Genomic DNA, 18,554 nt, shown 5'->3' on the forward strand with positions numbered 1-18,554 from the left:
GGGGTTGCATTTCTTTCTGATTCTCTTTGGGTTTAACTTCACTGCCCCATCTCTTCAAGCCCACTTGCTGGCTTTGCAAGACTGAGAGACTCCCATCAAGTTTCACATAATCAGCCACAACAACCACGTAGGCCAAAAGCTAAATATTCATGATCTTCCTTATTGTCCATGAGTAGGACTGTTACCAGCTAGTTTTTTTGTGATAATACAGATGCATGTGGAAGTGTAACACATTCCAGCATAGCCCACCGGTGGGATCAGAGAAGGTAGTTTGGAGGTGATGAGGTTGAATAGATGAAATGCTGGAGAACTCTACATGCTGAAAGCATATTTTAGCATACAAGGTTTTTAACTTGATGCTAGAGGAGAGAGGATGATCGCCAGATTGATGGTTAAGAAAAATGTCATTTTAACTGACAACTGAACAAACAAAGAATTAGCCAGGTAAATCTGGAACTCCAATACACCCAGGCTTATAGTATCATTCCAGAGTAGAACAGTCTACTCAGGAAAAAACAGATTTTCAAAGAAAATTATAGCATTTTTTAAAAATAGCCTTTGATGTTTAAAATGCATATAATTAACGACAAAAGTTTTCAAAGATACAGTTGGATTAGTTCTGCTTGGACTGGTTGTCTTGTTCCTGTGATTCTCTATCAGTCATGAAAGCAAAGAGAGAAACTGAAGAATCTGTGGACTAGAAATGGTTATCTGCACCAAAATTAGAGATGAACTTCAACCAGTTACTTGAATTATAAGTTTTTTTTATTGTAAGCACTGCAGAGTCAGACCTTTTATCATGTGCAACAGAGACTGCTGTTACGCTCTAGCATGTGCTTAATACACCAAATGTTAATCGTTTTGAGTAGCACAAGCACACTGCAGAGTAAGGGAAGCCTCCTCTGACACCTGCTATTCCAGTCTTACGGATGAGAGGAGTGTATTTGATCCCTGTCGAAAGGCTGGAGATCTCAAGCTTATGCAACTTGTCATTATAATGATACAGTTACAAGTACTTGAAAATGCAATTTAATAACCATTTTGAACTGGTGCAAGTAACGGCTGCTGTGTGGAGGGGAAGTCCTGTCTTCTCTTCTGCATGTTAGGTGTTACTACTTGTGCAGTAAATCAGATGAAAGAACTACCTGAAGCCTTTAATAGGCTCCTACCCAAAGTTTAGTAAGACCCTGGGGCAAGGGCACAAGGGGTTGGCTTAGTTTTCAGCTGGATCAGCCCCTGATTTATCTCACCATTCATCTGAACAGCTATTATTTCTGACACAAGCTGGGGGAGCAAGAGCACACATAGATCTGTGTATCCGCATAGAGATTTGGTCAGTCACAAAGTCCAGAGCAACCCTCATGTATATGACACTGACCCACTGGCACCAAGGAGAATACTTCCTGGGACTGGCTCTTCACACTGGCACTTGCTTGCTTCACTCCTCTGACTGAGATACTGGAGTGGTCTGACTGCAAAAGGCAGATCTTTCTGTATAGCAACTAAAATAGATAAAAAATATTCTTGGCCTTCTTACTCAATTAAAAAAAAAAAACCACAGCTGCAAAACCTAGTAACTGTTTTTATGTTGAAAACTATGTTGCTGTTTAATTCATATGCTGCAAGGATTTCCACTTCTGTCTGAAAATTCCTGAATGTAGTGTCTTACAGTGATAATCCATTTTTAAAAACTAGTCAGCTGAGCTACCCAAGAGGTAGAAGCTTGTGGATTTGCAGTGAAACTGATTCCAGTGTAAGAAAAATGAAAGAGATATTCAGGTTCAGCTGATATATACAACAGCAGTAACAACAACTCCACTCATAAAAGGTATGACACAATTAGACTGCTAACCTTTCCACTTTGGGAGTTTATCAAAAGAGGCCAGGAATTTAAATTAAATGAGAAGAATCAAAGATAAATTCTGCTATTACAGAATTCCCTATTCTCCACTTTCATGTGAAGCTCTCTTGAGAAAGACCACTAGTTTCAGATCCAGGTGCAAACTGCCTTATTAGAAAAGCTTTGATATTACGATAAAAGGTGAATAAATATTGTGAAGGAGCATGTCTGTGAAAGGTATTACAAATTTAAGTAACAGAACTGCGACAGCAGAAAGGCTTAGGAAGAATTGAATTAAACAAATAAAGGTTTTGCATTATCTTTTGGTATACTAGGTCCCATATAGTGTGGGTTAAAAGACAGCAGGGCCAGAGCATGTATGATGAGCTGGGACTAGAAAAGGGAGAACAGCTGGCAACTAGAAAAGGCGATGGGGGGGAAGCCAAGGGCAGTAGGAAGAAAACATCCAAAACTGGCACTTTAAAAGGGGAAGGAAAACTTTGATGTTTTCGCAGTAAGCAAGATTTCAAATAGATAAATAGATAAAAACATTTGAAAACACTACCTATTGGAGCCTTTTGGTCTCCATTTTACATAGAACATATGGTCTAAGCGCTAAGCAGATACAGTTTGAAAGCAGCCTCAGTCCAAAAGCCACACGTAATGCCAGGGAGAAAAAAAAAGAGGCAAAAATGAAGAGCTCCCCCAAGTTCAAGTCTTTTGCCATTTGGAGATTCCCACTGGACTGTACAGAGCCTGTGTTGCAGTGAGGATCCTCCATGCATTTGAGGTGAGTAAGCTCCCTGGTAAGCAACAAAGAAAAACATTTGCTGTTATTTTTCTCAATCATCTGTTATCTTGTGCTAAGCACTTTAAAACTGCTTCTTGCGGCCAATCAGGCAAAAGCCAAGGAGCACCCGGTCTAATGGAGAACCTGGAATTCTTCCCAGGCTCCATAAGAGCCCAGCGTTGTAAATGAGCAGACACTAGACTACCCCATCTCACACACCTTGAATATTCATTGCAACGAATGACTCCTCCGCCCATCCTAGAAAACTCTGGCAAGTATTTGTCTCCTAAACATTTGGCCGTATTACTACTGACACGGTAGCAATACGTTATCAGCCAACTTTTCCTTCAAGCGACACAAAGCGCAGGAGGTGTTCAGAAAGAACTATGAAGACAGGTAAAGAAGCAGCGACGAACAGCGTGTAAATATTTAACATGCTTTTCCCAAGCACCTCCAAGTTACACATAAATGTCTATGTTTTATGTAGAGGCACAGTAATCTGGCTTCGCTGGGAGCTTTGCGGAAGGAATGAAAAAGGAGAAGTGATGATTTAAGGAAACCTGAAATATAAGATAACAATTCCACTGGCAAAGAGTACAGCAGCTTCTTTTCTCTAGACTGGCCTCAGGGTATTTAATTTTGGTGTCGTTCATGTTCAAGGCCAGCCAGCCATAGGCCCCACATCATAAAAATGTGTTTACAAGCCATCTGTTTCCCCCTGGGTTCTTAACCAGGACACAGGAATGGTTCCATTTAAAAATCATTTTATTATTAACATAATCTTCCCATTTAGCCAAGTATGGGTCATGTATAAGGAATGTCGGTAAATATTCCATTTGAGGCTTCTTTTTACATATTTCCATTGATAAATAAACTCTGAATTCACATAAAAAAGTTAAACTTAAATAACTAATATATTTTTTTTGTAACAGGCATACGTTGGTAAAATATAAATATTCTTGTACTCAGCCTTTGCTCTAAATAGAGATAACAGTTAGCCACACATCACAGTTATTAACAACTAAAAACAAGAACTCAACTGATTTTCTGGCCTGGACTGAAATAGAGATGGAAACAGAAAATTCACATTTTGACTTTCGGCCAAAAGAGGTTGAGAGGCAGGAAGGTAACAGTTTTATTAACAGCCTTGTTAAAAATAGTCTGCTCTGCCACTGAATTTTAACTTATTCTACATTTGGTAGTTGATTCCATTATAATTTTATGTAACACTCAAGTATCACTAACAAAATATGGCACATCATCCATGAACAATATAATGATGTTTTAAAACTACCAGGGCAAAAATGCAGGCGATATGAGTGATTTGGTTCTGGCTAGCCATTTTGTCCTCTCAGTCTAACTCATATATTGCATCATAGCACTGTTTTGGCCACTTTCCCACAAAAGACTGGAGTTTGTTACCTGTAGCTCTAAAGTTTTTCAAACTAACCAGTTAGCAGGCAGCCTTGATACACTGGGTTTCCTCACCCAGAAGTCAGACCAATATCAGTTGATCAAGATGCCCTCTCAAAGGACTCTGGGAATGATGGTAAAAGGGACCACGGGACTGCTAGCTTCAAGCTCCAGCGCCGTCAGGAAGCATTCGGTTGCAGCATCATCATTGCCTTGAGCCTGCAGCACCTCTCCCAGGCTGTTCCAGACCTCATGGGCCGTGGAGTTCACCTGGACAGCATCTCTGAGAATCTTCTCTGCCAAGCTGTAGCGCCCAAGCTGGTGAAGTATCAAAGCCTGCAAGAAAACAAAGGAAAAATGGTTGAGATGGGCTAGTAGGACTTTCCTGAAGCAAAAATGATATGTCACGATGGCAAAATAAGCGTAGGTAGCTCTTGGGTTCAAAGTGTTATAGGCTATATAATACTTTTCTTTTTTTAAAAAAAAAGGAAAGAAACAACCTGAAGCAGGACTGAACAGGCTACTCCATACTAACAAGGAGTCAAGTGGGTTTCGACATGACACAAAGACCCTGAAATGCAAAAACTGAGTTGAACAACAAAAACTCCTCCCAACCACCAAAAATCAGTAAGTACCTGAGCTTTTGCGGCAAGCTCCTTTGTCTAAAGTCCTAGTAAGGCATGCAGGCTCAAGCTATGTGCTCCAAAGTATTCGTATCCTGCCTGTGAATCTCAGCACACAGCTCATGTGTTATGACATCTGAGATCCTACACACTGTACCATCGGCTCTCAGGGATGGCAGTGACAGAACTGAGTTCTGCCCAGTGGATAACAGCCATGGAATACCTGTGGAACGGGAAGCATGCTGGGACTAATATTGCACCAGTAGTGTATAAAGGTCCACCAGGCAGATAACTTCCTCAGGAGCTTCCTAGACACAGATTCTTTGTCCTCCTCTGCGGGATGAGATCCAACTCAACATCACATGACCCAAGAGGATGTCCAAACCCGCTAGGATATGGGATGAATGAGCCAGTGGAAATCTCCATCCATTACATTCAGCTATGTTACTGTGCTGGAAAAGTCATGGAATGACCCAGTAAGAGTGCTTTATTCTGGGATTATAATAATCCTAAAGATGTTCTACATTTTTACCTTGTCAAACTGTATCGTAAAATGCATACGGACCACAAATCCTTGTTTCCCAGAGAGGTGTCCTGAGTACATGCTTGCAGCTTCCTTGTGACTTCTCCCCTCCCAGCCCCCACTCCTTGGACCACGATTTCTTTTATTCTTCTCTGTACATCTGTCCCTCAAATCCTTATCAGCTCAAGCGCCAATGATTAGAAAGCATTGAAATTCTATGCAGACCCTGAATTATCCCCCATACATTTCTGGAGTTTTACCCACCAGGCTGACTTTCAGCATGGGCAGACTGCTAGCTCCATCCTACAGAGCAACAGAGGAGACCATGCTCTGAAGAACAATATAAAGAGCACTGCATAGAAAGAAGACATAATACCCTCTGATTCATTAACTTTCTCAGAATGATGGTCAGATGTCATATGTTGTGAATGTCCAGTTTGTAAATCTCCTTCCCAGATGACTTCTGAAGCACAGAACATTTCAAATAGTTTGCTGTCCTCACCTGACTTTTCCCTATTAAGCATTACACTACAGACCACAGAGAGAAGGAGCAGGCATGCCTACCACACAGCAACATCCTTCAGTGACCTCGCACCATCACCCATCCAAGAAAACTGACCTCCGGTTTACCAGCTGTCATTATATGCTTGCTCTCTGTACTAAACCCTTCAGGAAAAAAAACCAAACCCAAAGCACTAAAACCAAAAAAATCCCAAAACAAAACTCCTCCAAGATTTCCCAGAAATCAGTACAGATTATCCTAGTCTTTCACTGCGTATTTTCCTTCACTTCCTAACAGGAAACAAAACCTCAAAGCTACCAGTTCTGGCCTTTTCCTATTTAGCAGCAGCCGTACAGACAACATTTTTCTGCAGAATAATGTTAGGTCTCTTGCTTTATGGCTGGAGATGGGATTGAACAACACATCATCTCTGTAGAAAAACAGAGGGGTACCTAAGTGACATATGGCTCACACCTTCAGACTTGGCATGTTGGTTTAAAACCTAAACAGAATGCCTTCTCCCTATATCCTGTTTATAAACAAGCCCATGAACTTTTTTTTTTTTTTTTAAAAGATAGTGATTTTGGCACCTGGGTCAGTTAGAAAATCTCCTATATAATAATTTGAGTAAATAATAAGAAATATTAGTAGGAAAACACCCATTCTACAGGAGACAATGAAAACAGTAAGTACGTAAGGAATTACACAAATCTAAAGGAATCTATTTGTTCTTTGTACATTTTAAAATGCTGCAGTACTTGACAGAGGTGTTTAATATAACTGATGGCATCCTGCTCAGAGAAAGCAGGACCTTTCCTGCTATTACATCTCTGTCACTAGCTTTCTCCCATGAAAGACTGATACATTTATGACATTTGCTTCTAACACAATTATAAAAGCCCCTAATGTGTGTAGGCTTCTTCATTTCACAGCTCGGTACAAATTTTGTTTATTACTTTTCCTCATGTTTGGTTTGCTGAGAATTTTGGGGTTCTTTTGTGGTTGTTTTTGTTGGGGGTTTTTTTGTTTGTTTTGGTTTTGGCTTTGTTTCTGTTTTTTGGCAAACCACTGAACTCCCCTAAGTGTGTTAAGGCTTCAGGCTTCTGTCTGGTCAGGATGCCTTTATACTGTGAACTCTCTAAGCAAATCTTATTTTTCTTTTAGTGGGCTCTACATTGTAGACGTTGATTTTGTAACTCAAAAAACTCCAAGAGAAAATTCTAATCAGAAATGGCACAGGCAGAAAGTGAAGGAAGAAACGAATGTTCTGAAGAAACAGATTTCACTGTGCCATCATCACAAGAAGTGAAAACAGTGCTTCACGTCTCCAATTTGCTGATATTTATACCAGTCTCTCTGAATAATCAAGAGTACTCATAGCTTTGTGGAGTTCAGATGCTCTCTGCTCAAGGAAAGGTCAACAGCCCTTTAGAGTGCACAGGCCATCATTGTAGCTCAGAGCTGGGAGTAACATGGTCGTCTCAATTTCAAGAGCCTAGAGGGGATGGCTTCCTAAAAAAGAGTATTACTGTGTACTGCCAGCGACAGGGGGGTACTGTAGTCACTACAAACAAGGTTTTACACAAGCTTCACATCACAACAGAACAAAACCTCTAGGAACTAATGAAAAAGGGGAAAAAGCACTTCCAACTTTCTTCTCTGCCGCAGGTTATTTTCAAGATCTTGTCGATTTTTTCCTCATCCAGTCTGGAGTCACAAAGTCTCCCTCTAGGTGATCAATGATTTTACATGTGTTTCCTCCCTTGATCATCACCCTTAGAGTTCATTTTACATTGTCCCACATACAAAACTGCTATTCTTATTTTGCCAAAGCATCTGTCCGGGGATTGTTTTTATAATGATCAACCAAACAGGACCCAACCCCTGACTGAACGTCTTTGGCAATGCTGTCAAAACAGAAGTAATTGTTATTTATTACTCAGTATCTCCTAGCTACCTGCACAAATACAGCCCAGAAAAACAGCTATTAAGTCTGAATAGACAGAAATATCTTCATGTAGCATCCAAAACATTTGGCTGAATAACCTTCATTTATGCTTATCTTGCATGTGTTAAGGAATGGGGATTATATCTTCCATATTTTGGAAACTGTCTTGGGACTAATCATGTTTAGTGTTTTAATTAATGACATATCACAGGAATTATGAGAACAATGACACAAGTAGGTAAGAAAAAGTTATGAGGATATGATATAGAAAGCAACAGGCTGATGATGAGAACTAGGATAACAGAAATATGGCAAAAGTGTTATTTCCCACTTTATTTTACTGACAATAGTAACACAGAAGTTCTGCGACATGGTGGAAGCCTGTCAACCAAGCAGCTTGGGAGGAGGACATGGATATATCAGGCGACCACAGGATGACAGTGTGAAAAGGTGCCAGTGTGAAAGGAAGACTCAAGTGACATCAGGAGACGTTTTCAGTAGAGAGAAGGACGAGACTTTAGCAGCTGTGCTGTACACAGCTACAGTGGGGCCTCCTCTGGCACCTTGGGTAGATTCCTCTATTCAAGAAAGGTCAAACTGGAATAGGCACAGAAAATTACTATTGAGATGACCAACAAAAATCTTAATTTACAAGAGGAGACTAACAGACTTGGTTTGTTTAATCTAGCAAATCAAAAGCTGAAAGGAGATGAAGTTAGTTGCTATAAAAACAGCAGAGAGAACAGAATAGAGAAAAAACTGTTTTAGAGAATAATGTTGGCACAAAAATACTTTGTATAAATTGGCTGTAAGTTTACCAAAAAAAGGTGAAAACATTCCTGGCAATTGGAGCAGAGAGATTTTGGAACAGCCTTCTACTGCAGGGTGCAAAACAGCATTAAGACCGAGTCCTACAGGAAGAGCTTGCATGCTCTGATGGCTATGTTGAGAGGATTTGCCTAGAGGGCCCAGGGAGCTTCCATTGCTCCTGCTCCAATATTAGGTTCTCCCCCAGCTGCACTGAGAGGAAAGAGAGTGATAACATTTTGATGCCTCTGTAATATTACTACTTGAGGCTTCTGTTGTAAGAACAACATTCTCTTGGTTCCTTGGGTTACACTGAAGCAGGTGCAGAAAAATGTCTAAAGAATACAAAGATTAAAAAGAAAAATTATGGTAGGCATCCAGCTTACTTCCAAAAGAACAAAACTAGTATGACAAAGTCAATGGATTCTGAATTCTTCAAATCCATGAAGCCTTTAAAAAAAAAAAAACAAAACAAAAACAAACAAAAAAGACAAAGAAACAACAAACCCCATACCATATTCACAGTCTTTTGGGCACAGAAAGATGCCTGTAATGCATGTAAGACAAGATGTTTAATCAGCATTCACTTCAACAGGACCTGAATCCTTACTCCACCTAGATAACTTTCAGTATGTCTTTACATTATCTACCCGTAAGCTGGATAAGCAACACACCTTTAAAATTTGGTCTATGGTGATGGCACAGTAAAACCAATAATTACAATTAACACCTTCTTCAATAAGCCAGAATTATATTTTGATATATATTGGACATGTCAAAATTATATTTTGGCATAGTTATTTTTCCCCTTGCAATTCAACATATTAAGGTTATTTTTCATTAGCTAAATGTAAGCATTTTTAAAAAGGAAAACAGTTCAAATGAATTCTGATTTCCAAATGCAGCTTTTATGCAGTCTCCAAGTAAAACCTTGAGTTAGCAAATGCATCATTATTTATTAATAAAATATCATCCCTCAGAATCTGAACAACATGATACAATAAAGCAATTGTATAAAGCCGTAATTGCTTAAATAAGCATGTAGTGTACTCTTCACTGCAAAGGTATCTTTTTTTCTGCAAACAGGATTTCTCTCTTTGCAGATTAACCTGTCATAATGATTAACCAAACAGGCAATGGAAAGCAAACATCTAAAAAAATGAACATGGGATAGAAATGGAAAACTGCTTAAGTAACTCATCTGACTTTGAAACATGATTTTGAAAACTAGCCACTTAGAGGAGTCTGGTAAGGTTACTTTATAAATTTGCTTTTAGGCAAATGAGAAACTAACATTCAATTTTCTTCCACGGAACTAACTTTTTAAAAATTAAAGCCATAATTATCACCCTTTGTATGTCTCACCTAAGCAGAGCTTCAGCATAAAGTGCTAAGCAAGATCTGCAATAACCGCAAAAAAAAAAAAAGGTGAAAAGGTAACACTACAAAGATCACTGTGGTTTCTTCCATGTGACTGAAAATTTCTACTCAAGAGAGCTAGAGGTTTTCTTAAGGTTTAACCGCCTGACTACTTCTCCACCCTCCTGGAAAATAAACAGTTCTCAATCTCAACAGAAGCACCACTTGAGATTTTTACCTTTATTCATTTGATATCAAGAGGAACAATTTCATTTTCTCTAAGAAAAATATAGATGTTCTCAAAAGCAATGCAATTTATTTCAAAATGGGAAACTTTGACCATAAGTCCGTTTGAACTTTAGCCTTCTTCACAGAGAAGGCTGCTCTCTCAGCACTGAACTACCTCATAACTCTGCAGAGGAGGAAACTCTTAAGTGGGAGAAATAGCAAGTATGAGAAGAAGAAATGTGGCTGACTTAACACGCAAAAAAGAGCCAGAGATGCTCACCATGTTTAAGAATCATGGCCTGCTGACCTGCAAAAGACTCAACTATGGAGATTTGACATCTACCAGATAGGATATTAATTTTTTCCTAGCAGGTCTATTTCATGACTTGTTTGCTAAAGAGCTTCTAAATATATGTGATGCAGACTACCATAATTAGCTAAAAAAAAAAATACCCCTCAGACGTAAAAGTTTCCATTGCAAAAAGAACAGCTATAAGAAAACATTTAAGCACATGAAAATCAAATATTGACTGATTTTGCCTTTAATGATAAGAGCAGGGAGACAGAAGTACAGTGGAAATACTACTTGCCTGGTTCACTGATGACCTGCTGAAGCCCAGTAAGCTAGCAGCTGCAAATGTATAATCAGATATAGAGCAACACAGACATGGAAAAATAACAATATTTAAAAAGTTACAAGAAGTTACAAGGCTGAAGGAGAACTCACTACATCCAACTCCCCAGTAGTTTTCCCAGTTCGCTTTTTTGTTTTTTTTGAAACAAGTCCCAGCCTGCCTAAGAGAGAATCAACTTTCAGTTGTGGTATGCAGAAAGACACGATAGAAACATCCCACTTTACCTAAAAAATTGGAAATAAAGGATTATGACCATAAACAGTTACAAAACTTAATATGCAATGTATGCATTGCAAATCCATATGCACTGTAATCTTAGCATCACAAAGCTGCCCCTTGTTACATGCTGCTTTTTCAGCTTATTTTGCATGTGTTAAGGTGGCTGCTATTTTCAAACAAATCTATCAAACTTGAAGGTTTACCAGAAACTTGACGGTGTTATGCTATAATAATGAAACAGAAGAGAGGCAAAATGATGCAAATTTGTCATGATATATGGAAAAATAAGTAAAATTCTGCAGCTATTTCCCATCCTCTGTGGTAAAAATATACATTTAAATGTATTCTATAATCAATATTTTACACTTACGTGGAGTGAAATAGCACATTATTTATACACTGTGCTTTCCCATTTTCGTTTTAGCGGATGAATTTGTGCTGAAACATGCCCATCTAATGGCAGTATGACTCTGCACAAGAAATCATTTATTAACTCCTTCTTTTGAAGGCACATGCAAGAAGAGCTGCATGTTTAGTCATTGTAAGTAACTATTTTCTGCAAGCACATAAAAAATGTGACATGGTTCGTCAGCTCAAAATAAGCCATTCCATTGGAAAAATAAACAAGCATAGTTCTATGGCTGCAGTGGCAGACACAGATGCATTTTGATGTAGGGATTTTGAAGCGTGTCCATATTACAAGGTTTAAAGACAACTGGATTGACCATCAACACTTACAAGTAAAGATAATTTTCCATAAAATAAAGATGAAATGTATAAGTAATTTGTTTCCAAAATTCAGAATATAGAACTACTACTCTCATTATCTCTAATAATGCAATTCTTTTGAATAATAAAAAGTGTGTTTCTTCAAATATGCTCAAAATAAAACTTCCTAGCAGCTCAGTATCAATATTTTTTTTATATGAGGACAACCAGCTACAGATGATCACTCACTAAAACAAACCAAAGCAATTGATGAACAAATATGAACCTGCACCTGCAGCCAACATTTTTGTTCATTGCTTATCCCAAAACATTGCCTGTTCTACATGTCCCTTCCTGCCTTGTCCCCCTCACTTGCCTTCCTCAGTCCCCAGCACAGCCAGAAACTGAGCTGCGTGCTCTGGTGTCACCGCTGAAGCAAGCTCCCAGCCCCAGTTTGTTATTTCTTTACCCTTCCCCCAATGCTAACATAACATACCCCCTAAGGTATCCAATCGCTTCCCCTGCTGCAAAACACTTGTTGCTAGGAGAAAACCTACTGCTTGGCAACAGATTTTTAAAACAACAACTTTGGCTTTGTTACTCACTGAACTTCACATTGCCAGCGTGAAATAACGAACATGCGTGGTTGTTAGCGCATCTGTGTATTTATAACCCTCTTGAAAATGACTGACCCCTTCCAACAGGGATATGCTTGCCTTTTAGTTCGTTACTGTTCACAGTAGATAATGCAGAAAGCTTCAAAATTGAAGTTTGTTTTTTAAAATTGGTGTTCGTAGCCTTCCACCAGGATGGAAGCTCTTGGGGAACAACTTTTGCTGTTAGGACACTATGATCTTGCAATAGTCTGCTGTAATTCTGATTTACACTTTATGTGAACATCGTAACAGCTTATAAAAACAGCATGACTACCATGCTGTATTGTGAGAACTAATTTGACTATAGCAAGCACATAGGAAACAAAACATCTTACTGACAGAGTGAAACAGCTAGTGACTTCAGAGATTATCTAGCTTTTTATCTTCATCTGAAAATTATACTGAGTTTCATATTTCATACGCTGTATTCACAAACACAGTAAAAATGCAATGATTCTCTCTTCAGAAGTCAGATGGCTACAGCTCTGGCAGTACTGCATCCACACTGGTATGAGCAAATAATTAAATACAACCTTGGTCCTCAGACAATGGCCAGTCCTGAATTTGGAGTACTTGTCATCCAGTGCAAACGTTTTATGTTTCCTCCCAGCTGCGATACCGTGACACTGAGGTGTAGGCGATTTGCTTCTCAATCACCTTCCTCCATCCAGAAGCTCAGCAGCACTGTAGCTTCCCTCCCCTCCCTCCCAGCACACATCACCTTTCCCAGAAACAAGAGAAGAGGATTTCCCAGATCTACAGCATCCTTCAGGTACGTACACTCACCATGAAAACAGATGCTGGAGATGACAGCTACAGACAGCGCTGTGTATGAAACGGGCCTATATTAATTTCCTTAATTCAGTATATTCTTGTATATTGTTATTCATACACCCATCCCTTGTCCCCTATGTAGACATTTTATAGATATAAGTGCCTGACCTAATTACAGTATATTCACTACTGAAATCCTACCATTTTATCAGTCTAATCTGTGGCTATGTTTCGACATTGCCTGGTTTCAAAAGCAAGGCTAGGTTTACTACTGCATCATCATGCTACCTACAGACACTCATAGGTACTATTTGATACTGATACCATTATTTTCCAAGTTTTGAGTCAAAGGGTCAGAAGTGGAGAAAATTGCATTTCTGTTACTCAGGACCTAGGACTAACACATAAGTGCTTTCAATAGTCAAAAGAGGAAAACCCCAAATCCTCCAAAAAATGGTACCAGTGCAGAACAGGCTAGACAAACAGAAAGCCTCAGAGCAACATTCTTGAAATGAGGAGCCTCAAAGTCAGCCCACTGAGTCAATATTCAACCATTTGAGCAAAAGCTGGATTTTTCACACGAAGTGAGAATACTGAGAATTCAGTGTCCTTACTCCACTGACTAAAGACTGGATTTCAGTTTAGTACATCTGAAGGTTCCTGGTGTTGAAAGCTTGTGCTCCATGCAAAATTATCACTAATGTCAAGAAATTAATGTTCTTCTGTCCACCAGTCAACCACTGATAGAATTAAAGACTAAATAATAAGAAATAGCAATCAATGGCTTTTTAAGAAGCTGTTTTTCATTAATGACAGTTTTTCTATAAAATCACAGTGAACATACTTGGTGGTATGTGGCTTCTGGAAATAGTAATTAGAAAAATTGATCAAATGTTCTAATGAAATCTATCTGAAGTCAGGGGATTAGCTTCTGTATTGAAGAAAACTCAGAGTTGCAGATGCAGTACTAGGTTCTGTCGTTAAAATTTATAATTAATAGAACTATCAGAGTTCAAACTGAGTACTTTGGAGATCTTTAGCTAGGTTGTCACTACACTGAAGGCTAGCCCTTGTAGTCCACAATTCTACACACTCAAAACTACAGAAACTAGCACGCACTCGTCTGAACTTCTGAGAATATGGAAAAGGCATCAGAAGTGAATGATACTCTTCTGAAGTTCCTTTTTTGAATTTATGCATGTGCATTTCTCACAAATATTCCGACAAATGCTTTATTAAATATTCAGTCAGAACTGCAGCGTAAGATAAAAGATGACCAGTCCTTTCATTACTAAAATAAAACAGAAATGGAAAGATTAAAGCACGTTATTCACATTTTTCTTCCTTTTGCCCTTAGCCAGAAACTTTTGCATATAGAAGAATGTACATACATAAGTTATAACTATAGCTAATGTCACTGTTGCAAAAGTGTTATGACACCAACAGCAGTACATGCTATACATGACACTGCAATAATCTCCAAGAAAAAGAGGTTATTTTTAATAAAGCATTAATAAATAATTTTTTTATAGCATCCCCAGGAAACAGACTTTTTCCCTCTCGCCCCCAAAGCTGATGTGAACTGCCATCTGCTCCTCAGGCCCAATGCACTACAATGGGAAGAGACAGCTTCATGGCATTTTGCAAAAACTTCCTAGCATAAGAAGGAATGTATCCCCTTTCTCTCTCCCAGATACTTAAATGAAAGGCAGAAGTTGTAGGTACACACACTGCTAACCTGTCACCCTGACAGGTCAACTGCCAGCAGATCCATCTTTCAGGGAAGGCTATTTTCAGTGTGAAGGGGAGGCATACACCCTCCCACCTATGCACCATCAGGCAGAGATCAGAAGAGCCCAACCCTGACTATTGGCTAAGAAAGGGCTTTTAACACTTTCAGAAAATTAAACAAAACACTTCTTTATACCCTGACTTACCTTTCACAAAACCCGAAGCAGTTGAATATACTGAAAACTAAGGAAAAAAGTTTTGGACAGTTGAAGAGAGAAACCCAAACAGCAGTATTTTGGAGAAAAAACCCAGTAAAAATAATAATAACAAAAAAAGCTAAAAATAACATTAATGTACCTCACCAAATCAGCTTTTGCTAATACTGATCAGGAAGCAAACATAAATATGACTGAAGTATCACCTATGTTTCACAATTCAACTCCGTATAAGCATATCAGGTTTTCTCACAACTATCTTTCTGTGGATCATTGTTAGTTTTTCACTTAAACTTGCCAAAAATAACGTGTTTTCAGTTTAATTAACATCAAATCAGAGGAACCCTCTTAGGTCATTCATTTCGCTCCTGGGTTGCTACCGACATCCTCAGCACAGCATTTCTTGTTCCACATGATGTTTAGACTGTAAGTGGTAGGAATCTTCTCCAAATCATCTTCACAAAGTTTTCCCTAGCTGTTTTTTTTTTTCATTTGTTCCAGTGCCAATGTCACCTAGCCTTATTTTGACTACGCTTATTCATCTCATGTTTACATGGAGCTTATATTATTATCAAAGTTTCCTACTCCTCCCAGGAAACACTCCAGAGACTTTCCAGTGCTACAGTTCAGTCACCTCAGTGCTCACTGTGTATAAGAACAACACTGATGCAAAGCTAGAGGCCAATTTTGTTATCCAGACATGTTACTTGGGATTACAAGAGAATCACAGGGCCAGCCTGGGAGGAAAGCCCAAGCGAAACCTACTCTTTTAGTTCATGCTGAGTTCTACCCTGTTGGCCAGCCTTAACTGGTTTTACTGGGCATGGCAGTCTCCATATTTTGGGGACATGAGGAAACTAGTGGAGGATGAATACCACCATCTTCCGTAAAGGAGGGAGAAATCTATAGGCTTACGAAATTAATGGTGAGACTACACTGTTGACAAGATGATGACATCGATAACTGGGACGTGATGTCTTGTGTTGGGCTTGGCCAACTCATGAACAATGAAGACGTAGCTCTTTTAGAATAACTGAGATGTATCTCAGACCAACTAGTACTCCAGCTCTTTGTCCTCTCCAGTCATTTCCATACTCAGTCTTGCTCTTGCATTTTATATTTGTGAGTCTTCGTATTTCTTTTTTTGAAGGGTCTCCAAGCCTCACTTTTAATCAAACTGACACCTTTCTCTTGCAAGCACTCTTTCCAAGAACAGGCAGTATATTAACTATCCTACAACCTTTTGTTAACTTAGGTTTCACTAAATATTACTGGACTAATGATTTGTTATTTCATCTACTAATTATTCCAGAATTCTGGCCAACTCTTCCATACTCTTCCACCAGCAAGCACGTGAAACAATTTTTGTACTTTCATTTCCACTGCTAATTTTAGCTTTGCCATCCATGATGAATATCACATTCATCATGACACATAATGACTGAGGCAAGCCACAAGTTTAATATGATTGTGGACTTTTAATAATTAGTTATCCATCACTGCACTAATTGGCACAGCATGTTAAATCATATGCTATCGCTGGTTTATGGCTCTTGAAATCCATTTTCCGAAGTCAGTGCACAAGGTTGGAATCTGGAGGAAAAGTCTAATTCCAAATGCCATTTCCCCCTCAGATCTTTCCTTTGGTTAACTATTGTCAGCTAATAGGAAGCTGAAACAGATTTGAATCCTGCTTCCCAAGTGTCAGAATCTTGTCCATTTGAGTCACTTTTCTAGTTCACTAGGGCACAGCTGGCAGTAAGAATATAAGAATGGCAAAAAAGGCACTCCCACACAAAGCTAGGGTTTTATCAGAATAGGCAAACTGGGAAGCTAATGCTCACTGAGCAAAGAGCTGAAATGGAGAGTGGCAGCTTCCACTTCCAAGGATAAGAACCACAGCAACAGTGTGGGTTTGATGGGAATTCTGGAACTTAAGGCAGCCCCTGAGTGTAGGGTGAGATACAAACATTTCCTACCAGCTATTGTGTATAAACATCCATGGATTTTATCTTTAGCAAAAGTATTCAGATATATATGTTACATTAAATGTAATGCACATGGCAGAAAGACTGCACCTACTGATAAAACTTCCTCCAATTTTAGGAAGCTTAGGGCTTGATTCTGCAGCAAATAAGATGGCTTTGGATGCCCAGGGTAAAGCTACATCATTTATTTTTAACAGAGATCACCGGCTACTCACGCTATCGTATCACAATTTTAAAGGAAATTAAGTTTGACGTGTCAATTACTTTAATAGATCTGACAACATTTCATTCTGTTTTAGACTTTAGATCAAGAACAGTTATTTCTGGCAACTGTAACCTACAAACTTCTGGCTAGGCATTCAATTAACATGACAAAGCACCATCACAGACTGCATTTGTGTCATAGTGTTTCATAGCCCTCTGGTAAGTCTTTGGGTCCATGACCCTCATAACACCATCTGTTCCGATGCCATTGTGGCTATAGCTTTTTCAAATGGTCATAAATTAAAAACCAGACAGAATCCCAAAGAAGCTATTGTCAGCTGTCAGGACAAACTGTAACAAGGACCATGAATAAACTGGAAACTGAAATGGCTCTGCAGCTGACAGAGGTTTGCTTGGTCGTCTTTTGAATATTTGTAACCACTTGACAACATCTGCCTTAATTTATTACTTGCTCCCATTTAGAAAACAAAGGGGTTTATTTTTAAATGAGAGAATATATTTTTAAAACTGTATCTTTATTTTAAATTACTTATTTTAAGGTAGCAAAAACCACTCACCAGCAGAGACATTTTAATTCAGTAACCAAGGCAGTCCTCTCTTTCAGTAGGTCAGATCACCTCTGATAGGAGGCTAGTATTTTTCCAAAAACACAACCTTGGTCCATATAGATTTAGAGCTCCGAAACCATTTTCACACTGTGTATTGTACAGGAAAAATTTTGAATCTGCATGATTTTAAAAAAATTTTAAATTTATTTCCATAACCCTTTACTGATAAGGTCTTCATAACACTCACAAATCACTTTTGTGTAACTATGTTATGCCATCAGTTTGTATAACTAAGTAACCTAATGCAGCAGAATACGTTATGTTATATTCTGGAATAATTTTTAAAAGTTAAATTTTAACAGCTATCTCCATGAGCACTGACTGTAGGCTGGTTTGGTTTTCTAATGACTGTATCTTATATCCTTGCAGCAGAGAATTTACAAAGGCTGACTCTCATGTGTACTTGCTAATATCTAATAAAAATTTGAAATCATGGAACAGTCTCGGTAGCCCTTCCTCCTGCCTCTATTTTTGTAATACTTGCACTAGCCTAATTATTTTTTTTTACCATCATCCCTATTCTGTCCAGACAAAACTCGGTAAAGAATTTAAAAGTTATGAAGGCAAAGAGGACAAACAACACAAACAATAATGATTTAGTAAGCTTGATTTCCTAAGGATGTCAGTCTTGAACAGCAAGGTCAATGTATGTGACAAACAGTGTATTAGTCAGTAGTGGCTGAAGATTGAACATGCTGAGCTGCAAAAAATCATTTCACCAGTATCACTGATTAAAAAGACTAAGCAATGAATTACAACCCA

The 18,554-nt window shown here is 38.6% G+C and overlaps 1 protein-coding gene across 6 annotated transcripts in view; it reads right to left on the reverse strand.

Annotated features, from left to right (window-relative positions):
• Positions 1-3,377: 3,377 nt before the first annotated feature.
• The window catches only part of TTC7B (tetratricopeptide repeat domain 7B), a 145,603-nt gene continuing 130,426 nt past the window's right edge, over positions 3,378-18,554 (reverse strand). For 4 of the 6 annotated variants that reach the window (XM_075103706.1, XM_075103703.1, XM_075103707.1 and 1 more), the window contains one exon: positions 3,378-4,379. In XM_075103706.1, the coding sequence (XP_074959807.1) occupies positions 4,294-4,379 (86 nt within the window). In that variant the 3' untranslated portion in view covers positions 3,378-4,293. The remainder of the gene's footprint in view (positions 4,380-18,554) is intronic. The other 2 variants (XM_075103709.1, XM_075103705.1) reach the window with 2 other exon arrangements.

Source organism: Phalacrocorax aristotelis, chromosome 9 (genome assembly GCF_949628215.1).
Source record: "Phalacrocorax aristotelis chromosome 9, bGulAri2.1, whole genome shotgun sequence".
Lineage (NCBI taxonomy): Eukaryota > Metazoa > Chordata > Aves > Suliformes > Phalacrocoracidae > Phalacrocorax > Phalacrocorax aristotelis.